The 15,241-nt window shown below is 41.3% G+C and overlaps 1 protein-coding gene across 1 annotated transcript in view; it reads left to right on the top strand.

The window, feature by feature from the left end:
- lsp1a (lymphocyte specific protein 1 a) overlaps positions 1–15,241 on the top strand; it is a 39,227-nt gene that overhangs the window by 7,349 nt on the left and 16,637 nt on the right. The window contains exons 3-7 of the mRNA XM_085414923.1: positions 6,088–6,234; positions 11,061–11,448; positions 11,745–11,884; positions 12,140–12,395; positions 12,925–13,062. Coding sequence (XP_085271049.1) covers positions 6,088–6,234; positions 11,061–11,448; positions 11,745–11,884; positions 12,140–12,395; positions 12,925–13,062 — 1,069 coding nt within the window. The remainder of the gene's footprint in view (positions 1–6,087; positions 6,235–11,060; positions 11,449–11,744; positions 11,885–12,139; positions 12,396–12,924; positions 13,063–15,241) is intronic.

The raw sequence follows: 15,241 nt of genomic DNA, 5'->3' as shown, positions 1-15,241 counted from the left end.
ACAATCCGTAGCATAAACAGAGTGTTCCAGTGTTGATGTTAAATGTGTTGAAAATATTAATTTTAAGCAATCAGTTTTAATAAAACAGAAATGTTTAACATGATGTCAGTGAATTTGGAGTCGACTTAGAGGAAACGTCACGTAGATGCAAACATTAGTTAAGCCAGATGTCACTGTTATGTTTGGTTTTAGTCCACAGTTGCGCAAACTTGGGCTTGTTTTTCACTAGTAGTCCATTTCTCAGACCTCTGAATGAATAGATCATCTGTAAAATCATCTGTTTTCTTTCCTATGAAACCGTTGATTGCCCTACCAAAGAATTTGTTCTGACACGAGCACATTGACTAAGTGACTGTGACACTGTAGCATTAGCGCCCTGTCTCTTGCATAGAAACAAAGGGAAAACAACACTGATATGTATTTATTGTAAAGATAAATTCTAAACTCTTTTATCACCACTTTTCTAATATATTTGATACTTATGTTTGAAATAACGATTTGCTTGATTGATACAATTTCATGCATGTCATAATTTTTGTGTGACATGTGTGTCTATTAGTGTCATCTTGTCTGTATGCATGCACAGAGTATGTAATGCTGATGTCCTGGAGTTTGCTAACCTCGTTAGGACTTCCCTGATGAAACAAATATTTGAAGGTCAGGTTAAGCTGCAGAATCTGTGCTGAGAGGTTTTCTGTGTGACATGCAATCATTATTTCGGACAACACTCAGTTTTTTTTAATTTTTTTATAAATGTACCGAAACATTTTTAAGAACAGGTATGAGGTTGAGCTATAAATGCAGACTTGGCAATAATTTCAGGGGTTAAATCATAATACAGTGGAACCCCGACTTACGAAATTAATTCGTTCCCGAGGGTCTTTCGTAAGTCGAAGCACCCGTCGCGCCTTTTGAGTGAACGATAGGCTATCGGCTAATTGCTAACTGCAACAACAATACGTCATTCAAGGGGAACAGCGAAGCGCAAGTACGAAAGCCAAGGGGGTTGTCACATGATTCGGAAGGCATTGTGGGCATTGTCGGCTCAGCCAATCAGAGCCAGCGGATTTCTTTACACGGGCATTTTGCCGTAACACGGGCAGAAATATTGCCGTTAAGTACCTTCGTAACTTGAATTTTTCATTAAATGGGGCATTCGTAAGTCGGGCTTCCATTGTATTTAAATATCTGGGGCCTCAAATATAAATAACCCGTGTTTGGACAGATGGGGGATATTTCTTCATAAATTCTGTGAACTTTGACCCTGTGGTTCTGTGATGCTCGGCTGCTTCTTCGCTGCTCGTCTGGTGACTCCCATAACTTTTTTTTTCAAATAGGAAAATGGAAATCTTTTCTGTTGTAATTGATCCGCTGTCCTGACTTGTTTCAACACTGCCATGACCTCATCTTGCAAACGTCTTCCCATCATCCGTGCCTGTCCCACGAGGCCTGGCACTCTTTCAGCCTGAGAGCAAACCATGTTATTATGCCACTGAAGCCAGTCAGCCCTGCGATGACAAAGTGTGTGCTTGCGAAAGAGCAGCGGAGGATTTAATACATTAACCTCACTTCTCCTGAGATGAATCCCTCCTTTGTTCTTGTTCCGGTGAAACATGGTTGGACAATAAAGTTAAAGCCTGGACAAGTGCAGACAGGGAGAGCATGGCAGTGTGCAGTTTAGTGACTCTGTTGGCAGGTGGCAAAGCTTTTATCTGGTTTGTGGCTTTGTGTGTCGTGTTTCTGGTTCTTTCTGCTGGTTGCTACAAATGCTGGTGATTACAAAGCTTAGGGTTTCTTTTTCTCTTATTAGATCCGCTAGCAACCGGCTGTGTCTCCAAAACACAAGAAAGCAGTTTATTCTTAAAGAAGCAGTACAGCATTTTGGGATGCGACGATTTTAAGTTTCTTCCCGTTAGAGTTGCATTGGATTAATTTCATCCAAATGAAAGTGAAGTGTACACAGCTGCAGTTCCTCTAATGGCCACTTGAGGTTTTCTCCAAAAGTGAGTCCGTTTTCAAAGACTACCTGTTAAAATGCCAAACTTTACAGCAGAAATACAAAAAATAAATCTGGCTGTAACTAATGCATTTAGATTTCTTGCAGCTGTAGCCAACAGCTGCCTGCTTGGTCTTGCCTCTGGCTGACCTTGTGACCTTTTTTCTGATGGCTGATTTGCCATCGTTGCTTTTCATTTTTCATTTTTCTTCCAAAAATATCGATTGACCACATAAGGTGAAAGCTGGGACAACTCCAGCCTCCCCGCTACCCTAGATTGGATAAGCGGTTAAGAAAACTGAAGAATGGATGCACAGATATTTATTATGGAAGGAAAAAGTGGAAATGCCAATATCATTGCACGCCACACACCACAAGAGCGAAGAAATAAATGTTTTAATAAAAACCTTCATGAAGCACATCTGCTGCTCTGTTTACTGTAACCACTTTCCTCACTTGAACCTGCTTTCATATGTTCCCTCTTGTTTATTTGTGTAATCTGTCAATCACACTGACCTCAAGGGCTGGAGGGCGCTCTGTCGGCCGTTATCTGAGGACCGGTTCAGGGAAGCGGCGTGCTCGGTCATGCCTGTGGTGTCAGTTTACAGAAGAGCAACACAAGACTGGAGAAAAACCTGTTTGATTCCTGCTGAGGTAGAACAAGTGCGCTGTGCTTGTTTTAATTGTCTGGAGAAGCAAAACTACCCTGACAGAGTACAGAGCAACTCCAAGCTGTGAGCCAGGTTTAGGACCAGCGCAGACATCTCTGTTCTGCAGCAATGATTAAACATTGCAAATGATTTGATTTTGATGACACAAATCATGAGAAGGAGGAAGTAAAGCTAACTGTAATCCCGGTATTTTAGAAACACTCTGATGGAGATTAATCATTTAGCCCGAATCAGTCTGAGCAGCTGCCAGGCATGACAGAATCCCACAGTGCTGACTGCAGAAAGGAAACGTAATGAGAGGACAGCGTGGTGAGTTTCACTCAAACAGTCTGCTGGGTCAAAGCTCGGCAGTTTTCAACACCCAAACTGCTGACAGCAGCAAATCAAGCAGAGCCAGGTTTTATGTGCCAACTGTGCTCCACTTTAGGGCTCACATAGGATTATTGAATAGTTCTTTGGCATTTGTAGGTCATTTTGGTTTATACTTGCCACAAGATATTACACGCAGGTACTGTACTGATAGTTTTACTCAGAAACATTCCACCTGTTGGAGTTGGAAAGTCATATTAAGTTCTGCCGTCTTGATTATTTTCATGACCCATCCACCCCAACCTCTTTTCCTCCCATGATAATGACTACAGCCACTTTAAAAAAATAAATAAATTCTAAAGTCATTTTGTATGATTCACAGTTCAAAATAATCCTTGCCCATATTGTACTGGGCCTTGGTCCAGCCAGTCAGTTTGTCGTCTATCTAAAATTAGCTGTTTTAGCTCCTCTTTTTAAGGCCACTATCCAATCTGTGATACTTGGCCCTTTATTGCACAGGAAACATAGAATCTTTGAAAAGTACCTAAGATGTGTGTGCTGAATCATATCTCCTGAACCAGCGTGCTGATGAACTCTGCTCTTATCAGCTCTGATATGTCTTCCTCCCTCAGTCAGTTTTTCATCCTTCCTGTAGGCAGGGAGCAGCAAAAGGAAATGAAAGAATGGAAAAGGGTGGAGAGGCCCGAGCATAGATGGATGTGGGTCAGCAGGGTGTTTTGCTGAGGTGGCCCAGAAACTAATAGTCTGTGTGTTGAAATGGAGAAAGTGAGGGGAAGCAGTGTTTGCTTTCAATGTGCAGGTAGGAGTGGTCATTGTGTCAGGACAGTTTATTCGATGTCAGGATGACAGACGTATTAATATACAAAGATGTATACTAATATACATCAATGTGGAGTATAAAACACTTCAAAGCTATGAGCTGAGCCATCAGTGTGACCACATGCCACGTCAGAGACACGATCATTCATCTGAAGTGCTTGTACTAAATGCTTTTGGTGTCCACCCACCCTTGAGGAAATGATCTGTGAAAAGGTCAACCAGCCAGTTTCCAACCATGCTTTTTAGAGAGTGGGAAACACATTATTCAAGTGACCTCGTTGAGGGTGAGGAGATCTGCAGATTTTGTTGTTTCTTTGCAGTTTGCACCCATCCCAATGAGCTGTTCCGCATTTAATTTAAGTCCCGAGGCTTGCACCAACATCCTCCTACTTCAATACCTACAGAAATTAAATGACTAACTTTGCACATTTCAGTTGCAAAGACTTTAGTAAAGCCAGAGTAGAGGAAATCTGAAGTGTTGAAGCTTCTCAGTTGGCAGGAGCAGGATATTAACATAAAGAAAACACCGAACCCAAAGCTGATCTTCATTCTGAACAGACGTTTATTCCCAGTAAACTGGAGCTGAAAATAAAGAGCAGCTTCACTTTGTTGATATAGACTAAATCTCTGAGATCTCAGGAAGAAGGACGAGTCAAAGGAGTTGACAACGCAGCTTAGACCAAACTGTGCCTAAAATAAGTCTTATCTGTAAATATCAGAGATCATGCAGCCGGTTCTCCTGCATCAATCCATTGTTTTGAAGAAAAGATGAGGGCGGAGGAGCAGATGGAGCCTTGGAGCCGTTAGCAATCTATTAGTGACACAGAAGCCAAATGTGAGCTTAGTAACTCGACACCTGAGCTCGCGCAACTGTTAGTCCTCCACATGCCTCTTCTGGGAAAGAAGCTGGATAAACACAAGACTCTCAGCAATATACTTTATAATTCAAAAAAATTAAAAAATGCTTTCAGCTATTTATCTAGAAACTTGGACAAGAGTAAAAAGACACTTTATTTAGGCCCTTCAGTCTAAATTAGAAAAATCTACAGTTCTATCAAATCTGATGTCAAAACAATGGAATATAATATAAGTGCCACTGAGGAAATGGCCATACTTGTTGCCAAAAACAATGACTAATCAGGCAGATAGTTAAACGATGGTTAATCAGACACTACAGGTAGGAGCCTGGAGAGGTAGCGAGGGCAGAAGTCACAGGTGACCACCGTTCTGCTCGTGTTTCAACCTCTATGGTTTATCACTTGGTCCCTTTTGTTTTTTTTCAAATCATTGATTCATGTCACTCACTTTACATTAACTTTTCTTTAGGTTTTAATTTGTTTACTTTGCTTCATTTTGTTATTCGTTATCCTGTATAACCAGTGAGCTCATTTTTCTCTGAAAGCTGATTTGCAAATTGCTTCTTTTAATTGAAACCAACATATCTAGTGTTTTTTTTTTTCATTGTTGGCCATCAAATAAACAAAGAAAACGTTGCAATTTTTTTTTCTTATGTTGCCGTTTCCGTGTGAGGGGAGGTGCTGTCTTTAAATCCCCCGACATTGGTGTAAATCAAAGCGTTGTTGCAAAGAGTGCTCGCGTTTGGCTCGCTGTCTTCTGATAAATAAAGATCAACTGTGTTTGTAATAAATACTGTGATCTCATGTTGACATGAAGCGTAGCACGATTGTGTTTATCTGACGCGCAAACAGACGGCGGTGTTTCTCATCCGAGGCCCGGCAGATGTTCTTCTGGCCTCAGAGACTCACTGTTCAGAAACCCAGGAGGCTCAAGAGACGACCGCGAGTCAGGAATCTGGGTCATGTGTGATACATGATGAAGATTGTGACATTTCCCAACCTCCTCTGTTGAAAGAAGTACGCCATGTGGAGCAATACCACATGGAAAAGTACTAATTATTCCCCCAAAAAGTCTCAAAGTTACTGCAGTAATTACTTCAGTTACTGCAGGAAAAATTCACGTCTTTTGATCTGACACATTAATAAGACTGAAAAATACAGGCAGTATTTTTGATTACTGAAGTACAAAACTGGTGTAAACATTTCAGACTGTATGTTAGGGAAAAAAGGTAGACTCGTTTTTTTTTGTTTCGGTCTTTGCTCCCCGCTCATGTGCACCAAACTGTACTGTTTAGGGATGAATAACATAATAGGAAATATTACAAAAGTCCCAAAGATCATGACATGGTTGGCAATGGAACGTGTTCAAACCTGCCTGCACTCTTAGTGAAATGGAGTGCTCCTTTCTTTCCAGGCTGACGGCCCAGAGGAGCATCGAGGATGCCGAGGAGGTGGAGAGGGAGCGTCGTCGGAGAGCTCGAGAGTCTTTACGCCGGAGGAACAGCGGCTCAGCACCCGGAGAGTCATCACTGGACGGCGAGATGCCGCCAGAGGAGAACACGTGAGTACAGAAAATATTGCAGAGGCCCTTTACATCCCAAACGCTTCCTTTTAAAATATAAAGAATGTGATCTCTGGTTATGGTGTTTGTACGAAAAGCAGCCTTTTTCCGAGTAGGACATCTGGAACATGCTGGTGGGTTTTAGTTGCTGTTTTGGAATATTTATTTGTTTAAAGAAAGAATTTTTTCTTTCTTTAAACAGTTTGCAACACGTGACTTCTTGCTTATAAGCAGCTCTGGCTCATATATAAGGGACGTAGTGTCTGTGTTCACCCCCTTTTTTTTTTTCTATTTAGTGAAGTCTCGTTCTGAAGCTTCGAGCTGAATGTTGTCATCACTGAAACCAGATGCAATGACGCAATGAGATAGATTTGACTGTGATACTGAGACACACTCTTTCAATACTTGCAAAGGCCCGCACGAAATCACACCCTGCTTTATTTTTTCCTTTTTGACTCTAGTGGGTGACGTAAAGTTCAAAATTTACATCATGTTGTCGTTGGTAAGACTTAAAATTCATGATTTAAGACTGCACAGGAAAGGCTTAATAAGCTAAGGGGACATTGTTCCCCATAGAACTTTTGTGCAGTTTGTTTTGCCACTCAGCAGTCACCTCCTGCTGGCCCTCAGAGAAAATGGAGGTTTAAAGCACTTTCTCACTGTGTTATGTGAAGGACACACATGGGTCTTCATCACGGAGCTGCAAACTGAGCTTTTAACCTTTCAACAACATGACTGACTGAATATTATGCAGATGAGTTAGTGATCTTCTCCCCATATAGTGCTGGGCTTCAACAATTATTCAAGACCTGCTCAAGAAACGGTATAATTACATCTCCGACCTGCCCTGCACTAAGCTCTGTTAGGTTTTATTCAAAGTTATGGAACCACTGGCGTTCTAGCCATAGTCACTCGTAGATGAACCCTGGTATCAGGATTTAATTTTAACAAATAATAAAAAAAAAGGTCTGAAGCTTGAGAGTCCGTAGATTTCAGTGGATATCTATCCAATTCCATTTCAAGGCCTGAATTTGCTTAATCTGGCTATGTTCTCACTCTAAATCATGGAAGTAGGAGGAATCTAAATATGGTGGAATTCCTTCTCCATGCAGTCATGAGAACCCAGGAAGCTACTAAGTGCAAACATTATTCATTCACTCATCTCATGTCCAATGACTTCCTGAACAAGCTGCTAACTGTGTCTGCATGTTTTGTTTTTCTTTAATTTCCTGATGATGCAGTTAAAAGATTTTGTCATCACGTTTCCCAGTCACGAACCTCAAAGTTCAGCCTGTTTCTGCAGCGGTTACGCTCCCCCCGGCCTGCCTGGCTGCTTTACAGGGGTTCACAGACGTCTGGTTACATAAAACAAATGTTTCCACTGGGAAATGCCACAAACAACCTCTTCCATCCTGTCGTATTGACATGAAGACCAACACGCAGCTGCCTTCTCATTACACAACCGCCAAAGAATGTTTACTACCAAGCCTCCATGTCGGAGCTCGTGGTCTCTCAGCTGACTTTTAATTTCAGGCTCTTAATTATAGCTTGCATCTTCAACACCTTTTCCTTCATCACGTCACAGGCTCAGCTGGATTCAGGCTGCGGTGAGTCAGTATGAGGTAGCTCCACTGCTGTGGTTTGTAATTGAAAGGTGTTCTGTGAGATGCAGGTGACGTAATGCTGGTTTCACCCCGAGATCAGTGAGCTCAGAAGCGCTGACAGATTTTGAGCTTGTGAATGTTGGTTGAAGCAAATGCTGCCTTTTATCATTTACTGGATCTACAGTGACTCCATTTCTGATTCCACTAGCCTCTCTCTGTGGCTCTAAGCATCAAGCCCATTGGTTTCCACTGAAGAAAAATGATCAGAAACAACTCAAATATATTCTTTTATTCAAAAAGATGTGAAAATTCTAAGTCTGCAGATACATTTTCAGACTGATGTACATTAGCTATATGTTTTAGTGCACTGATACAAGGCACCAACCTTCAGGGCAGAAAAATGAAGCCACTGTGGAAGCTGCAGTTCCTCTAACGTCCACTTTAGACTCCAAGAGTAAGTCAGTCCCCATAGACTCCCATGTTAAAGTGTCCAAAGTTACAGAAGGATTAGCCCTGTTTACTGCCTGCTCTGCACATGATTTCCCTCCTTAATATCAGTATGAGGAATTGCTTTCTTTTCTGATTCTTTTGGATAAGTAGGGGTGTAGCCACATAGCTAATAGCTAATGGCCAGAGCCATTAGCTATGGGGGGTTTTGGCTATAAATGGCATCAATCAATTGCTTTGGTCACACTGAGGAGGTCCAATCTTTTATATACAATCTGTTATTCATTAAATACAATTTAATTCATATTTATTAGTTAAACATCAGCTCTGTCGATCATCTAATAATATTTTGTCCACTCTGTTAACATCGATGAGAAGAAATATTCTGAGCACTTACAAATTCATTGCTGTCCAAAACTGATTAGGCGGGAGGAGTGACGACTCGCTTTTAGAGCCGGCCTCGAGTAGCCGTTAACTGCACTTACCTTCATTCAGAGGGAACGGTACCATTTTTCATAAAATGCAGTAAATCAGGAGAGGTCATCGAGCGTGACCGAGTGCTGCCTATCAGGACTCGATGACTTCATGTTGGACGTCTTTATTCTGAAGTAGAAACTTTGCTGTTTGTTTGGACAGATTAGTTTCTGAGAGCTCAGGCGGAGGCTCCCACTCTACAGTTGGGGCCCCACGGACCAGAATGTCTTAATCATCTGGGGAATGCTGAGTGAATTCCTCTCTGCCAGCTCCCAAAGACACGAAGCACACTTATTAGTTTAATCAGCACGATCTTCTGACTGTTGAATAAGTGTTCAGGGCTAAGTCCATTTAGACAAAACATAACTGGCGCTCCATAATAATTAACGTCTAAATTGAAGTTCAAATATTTCATAGTAGAATATGAGATCGTATATAGCATGTTACATGCTGATTTCCTCCTGTGGCTGTTCGATGTGTGCAGAGGGAAGCAGGCAGCGAGGACCTCGCACCTTTGTGTGAGCAGCTGCAGATGTGACAAATATTCTAGACTGGAAATGTGGAATAGCTTCAGCATTAAAGTGCACACACTTGTGTTTTAAAATCTGACTTTTATGGAATGAGATGATCTCAACCCCGTGTTTCATAATGTGTTCAAATGTCCTGTTTACATTGGTGTCCCTGAGAAGATAAGGATTCGTGCATTATTCAGGAATTTTTTTCAATGACGCATTAAGGTCTGAATTATATTGTAGGATGGTATTGCAGTAACCTGTCCTTTTAATTCAAAACGAGCTAAAAATAACGCATGTGTCAATGTGTTTGCAGTAAGCTAGTGTTCTTTGGTCTAAGGTTAATGTTAATGTCATACCAGGGAAAACAGTGATTGAAGACGGCTGCACGGCTGACGTTATTGCAACAACTTGCAGTGAACTTGCACGTTGTTTTTGAAGTGGTTGCCTAAAAAACTGGGACCACGTCTGTGACCACTCGTAATCAGCTTCTGTCTGCATAGCGACAGAAAATGGCAAAAAGGCAAAATCAGCCTGCTATCAGTTTGCGATTGAACAGGGTCAAGTTGGCATCTGCATGCAATTTGTTTGTGGCTCTACGGCCATTCAGCTTATTATATTTTTAGGTCTTGTAGGAAATGTTGTCTTTTTTGCTTGTGGTGATCTGTCCTCTCATGATATGGTGGTCTGCCAACTGCTTCCCAAAATATTTTACTGAAGGACACTTAATGTGATGGATTACCTCTGACGAGTGACTGTTATCTTTGTATCCTGCAATTTTTTGGGCTAGGATGATTTCCATGCATTCGGTGCAGTGGGTTTTTTCCCAGTCAAGAGGATTCCCAGACTAATGCCATCCTGTAGCAAGTCGAAACTTGTGTTCAACAAAGCACTACAGACCTTGTTGCTAAAATCACTTAATGCCTTTTGATTGACTGAAACTGAGCTCTGCTCCTTACGTCAGGAACAGGACTTTCAAGATTAATGCTGCATTTGTACACTTGTTGTTTTTCAAAATGAACGTATTGGAACGTGAAAGCAGACGTTTTCCACCATGCATTCACTGTTCAAACTGGGTGAAGTCATGGCTTCTTCCAGGGTTTACTTTTGTATCCATTTAAGATGGAGGTGAAATTGCATGCATTGTCTTGAGTGGACTGCGTCACATTTTGGCTGAAACGTGGCTGCACGTGATTTATTTCCAGACTAGAAATCTACAGGGACTATTTTCCCCACCATGGCGACATCCTGCACCTGATTTTTCTTCTTCTTTTTTAAGGGGAGTTGTCTCCAGATTTAATTTAAAGATATTCTTGTTGTGTCGTTATTTTCTTTCAATTTTAATAGAGAGGTGTACAAAGCAGGGGTTGAGCTATTGAAGTATCAAATTTGTATTCCCTGTTTTGAGGTTTGACATAAATTGTGGAATCGAGCAACCTGAGGAACTTCAGCCAAGTTCCCGGCTGGGAACTAATCAGCTAGTTTGTTGACTTAGCTGCTGAGTAATGGAAAAACAGAGACTTTAACAGAGACCACAGAGTAGCAAATCTGGTAGATTTAACTGACTTAATGGGCACTTTATCCATAATAACAACACGGTTTAAGCAAAGCATTGGTCAATTTGTCTCACGCTGTGTTGTATTTTATTATAATACACATCACACTGAAAGCCTGAGTACTGCCTGAGGATGCAAATGGGATATGTCCGAGGGTTGGAATTTTGCTAAACACGTTTGGGATCTCATGATCTTGCCTGTCTTGACTCTTTTTCCATCTCTTCTCTCCATAGGTATGGCAGCAGCCTGAAGCCAAATAGTTCTCATTCTCTGGAGGAGGATGAAGGCTTCAGTGACTGGACCCAACGCAGAGAGAGGCGAAGGCAGCAGCGCCTGCAGGAGCTCAGCCAGGGAGGATATGAAGACGAGTACGAAGAGGAAGACACGATAAAAAAAGCTGTGCCCATAAAGAGCACGAAGGCCTCCATCACTTCTCTCCAACTCCAGAGGCAGGAGCAGGAAGACAGAGACAGGGTGGAGATGGAGAGGAGGAAGGAGCATGAAGAAGAAATGATTCGAGCTGAGAGAGCAAGGAGGGAGAAAGAGAGGGAGGAGGAACTAAGAAAGAAGGATGAACTGATCTCGAGGAGGAGCGAGGAGAGTCAAAGGCCACATCCAGAGGTAGGACTTCCGTACTGGAAAACTGAGTTTTCTGTGGAAGTGTCATAAATAAAAATATTCAACATTAGTCTAGATAAGGATTTTACTTATTCAAATATCAAGTTATTGATAGATGGTAAAGACGGTTCATATAAGGTCTAAAATCATATTAGAACAGTCTGAGTCTCAACTGATTCAAGAAAAGAGTTGATGTGTTCAAAAAGATTTGAAGACCTACTTTGAAAGAAGAGCAAACTTCAGCGTATATATTATTACATGCATTTAAAAATCTATTTCGTTCGATCTTTCATTAACAGGTGGAGAAAAGAAAAGAAGTCAAAATCTCCTACACATCCAAGGTTTTTCTTCACCAAGAGCCAAAACACAGCAACTCAAACGGCAACGCAGCCAATGAGGAAGTGACATCATTTATCACCAAAACAAAGAGATCCACCATGTGTGTAACAAGTTTTGTTTGCTATCTTATTATGTGCCTTTCCACTCACCTGAATATGTAGCTTTTGTTACACTGACTTTAAAAGCCAAAGCAGAAGTAAATCATTTCTTGAGACAACACAAAAAAACCTACAAATATCAAGTTTACATTTTCCAGAATCCCAAAAGTACTTTAAAGACTTTGGACAAAAATATTTAGATCTTATTTCAGCTCCACAGCCAGGGCGTAAATCAAAGCATTTTATATCCTATACAGTAGTGCTGTGTGTAGCAGAGCTGCTGAACCAGAGGAGTCGGAGGCCATCCTGGAGACAGAGCAACGTCTGGAGAAGATCCGGCGGAGCCTCCAAGAGAAGGAGAGCCAGGAGATGGAGCAACTGAGACAACGACAGGCTGAGGCTGAGCAAGAGCTGGAGGAGCTGAAGAGAAGGAGGGAGGATAGACGGCAGGTCCGACAGGAAGAGGAACGTCGGAGGGAGGAGGAGGAGCTGCAGCGGCTGGCCAAAGAAGAGGTGACCATGTCTCAATAAAAGCTCAGTATCTGAAATGCTATATGCACAGAGATATATACACAACTGCAGGAGGGGGGTTAGGAATTTGGTAAATGACGCTCAGATTCAAGTAAAACATTTTTATTTGGGGTTTAAATGTAGTGCAAGCGTCATATTTTTTCTTCATATTTTAAGAGCTAGTAATAAAAGATCTACTAGCCTGTGAACCTCAGATTTATTTTTTTAAGAAAGTTACAAAGATCATCTTTGTGGTCTTATCCATATGTTTATCATATCAGTGAGGATGTATAATGTGAAAGAAGAAGAAGAATGCAGCATGCCAAATGTCTAAAATTCATAACTAAATTCTTAATATATCAGGGATATACAGTAGGGACATCTTTAGCTTATTATGGAGGTATCACGGCCTTGCCTAAAAGTAACTAATTCAGCTTCAAGAGTAAAACAATGGCTACTTAGTCTCTAGTATTAGCAGCTGTTAGATCTATATGGCTTTGGGGCTGAAGAGTGTTTTTAATCCGACTCCCAGGAGGAGAGAAGACGCATGAAGGAAGAAATCGAGAGGAGGAGGATGGAGGCAGCAGAGAGGATGAAGAACCTGAGTACGTCCAGTGTCGATGAAGACGAGATGTTCAGTCCCTTCAGCCCAAAAGTTTCCACACAGAAGGTAAAGAGCGTGTACCGGCTTCTAACGCTGGTTATAAAATCTATCTGTTGGTAACTGCTTCTTCTTTTGTTTGACTGTTTCACTTTTCTAACTTAGAGACTGGTCAGCAACCATCTGACCAGTGAATGGGTCAAATGCAGAGAAAAACAAGTAATTTCCCCATGGGGATCAATAAAGTATCCATTATCATTATTATTATTATTATCTGGCTACAGCCGGTCGCTATGGAACAATGTGTATTCCCCAGCTGGTTGGTGATTGCTAGTTTGAAAATGGTCACAAAGAGACACACGGTTCTGCACTGAAGGCCTCCTTAGATTTGCTTTGGTTTTTAACATATTGCCTGCAGTTTGCATAGAAGATAAAGACTTACATGTCTGCTCAGAGAGTATTTTTAAGTCTGAAGAGTGCGACAAAAAAGGTGTTACTCTTTTACTTTCAATGCAAACATTCTCTATCTCTTTTTGGCATCACGCTAAATGCCAAGTGTTTGCAGACAAGTCAGCATCTTTCATGCAAACTACAGGTAACAGTAGAAATCTGCTAGCAAACCACAAGGAGGGCCTTGGTGCAGCACCCTCAGTGACAGCAAGAACATGCAGCAACCACCGGTGGGTTGGGATATGCGTATTTTTCCCCTAGTCATCAGGTGTGCCAGAGGGTTACCACCTGGTCTCTAGGCTGATGTGACGGAGGCCTAAACAACATTTCTGATTGAGTAACTTGGTCATAAAACCCTAATGTATCGAAAGCTGGTTGTATTTACTTGTTAATAAATCATATTTGCAAACAAGTCAAGTTCAAACAAAAGTTTTGAGGTGGGTGGACTTCTGTCCTCACAGGCAGAGCTATGTTCCTGAGATGATCATGAATAGCAGTCAGATCCAATATTCAAACAGGCGCTGCAGCACTGAGCATTTAGATCAGTCTGAACCTGAGCTTGTGGTTCACAGTGAATTCACATTCACATTATATATGTGGATATAAAATGGATATATGAGAGAAAAAGCATCAAAGGTTCACTTAAGAACCCACTGGCACAGCCATGAATGCTGTCAGAATTTAATCTTACCTGTTCAGGTCAGCAAGAGCTATCATGTGAGCAGATAAAGAGGAATTTGAAAAAGAAAAGTTTAATTGTCTCGGGTGATCCGTCCTTCCGTCTAGCCCATTACTGTAATGTTGATTTAACAAAATGCAGCCTACTGTTTGACCTGTTGGGTTAAAAAAACAAGTAACTCAGTGACTAATCGCTGTGTGTTATCTTCCCAGCAGATGGGTTCAGTCTCAGCTTGTAAGTTGCATGTGTGTGTACCTCTGTGTGTGTGTGATTGCAAAGCCACTTCAGCCTGACTGCACCAGGAAAAGCATGCGGTGTTGTCCTCGATCTCACTGCCACTCGAAATGTTTCACTGTCTGAGCTTGATGATCTGTGTGAACTGTAAATGCCTATGTGTGTTTTTTCAGCACGTTGCGGTCGTTTATGGAGCCCTCTCAGTCCAGGAAGACATTTCTTTTCTTATTTAAAAAAAAATCTGGTTCATAAAGATTAAGAAACCAAACCATGTTTGAGACTTTGGGGTTCTGTATTTGAATTTTTGATGAGTGGCTCGTCCACGTGCATGACTGTGTGCATGTTGGCATGTCTTTTGCTTCTTCTATTCCTGAATTTATGTGAACATGAACAGATTCAAACGAACCAAATGTCCAAGGACACAGAAAAAAAATGAATCCAAATAGCAAAAGAGACATTTACAACAATGGGTAAAAACTTATGAGATTAAGTGAAATCCTCAGGTTTATTTTCTCAGTTGTGTTAATGGCACCACGTAAGTACAACACTAAGATTAACATCCTGTGTGTTATTTTAAGTTGTTAAATCTGACATTGTGACTTTTCCCCACAGAACTCAAATCTAGCCATGCTTCACATTAGGCAGGCTTCACCTCTACATTAAATATTGTCATTTATGTCCAGTGTTTGATGCATTTTGCTGCATGTTGGAAGCACATTTTATGGCTCTTTACCAGAAGAAATTATGCAGTGTCATTTTTTAATTTAATTTCAAACAACAGGCTTTCACACACACAACACTATAACTATATATAAAACAGTAACAAAAGGTGTGTGTGTGTGTGTGTACTTTGATGTTTGACCTCTGAGGTCAGAGATACACTGC

The sequence above is a fragment of the Rhamphochromis longiceps genome, linkage group LG7 (assembly GCF_057381845.1).
Source record: "Rhamphochromis longiceps isolate RC_006_pf linkage group LG7, R_longiceps_female_GT1.1, whole genome shotgun sequence".
In the NCBI taxonomy this organism is placed as follows: Eukaryota; Metazoa; Chordata; class Actinopteri; order Cichliformes; family Cichlidae; genus Rhamphochromis; species Rhamphochromis longiceps.
This window is presented reverse-complemented; position numbering and strand designations above follow the sequence as displayed.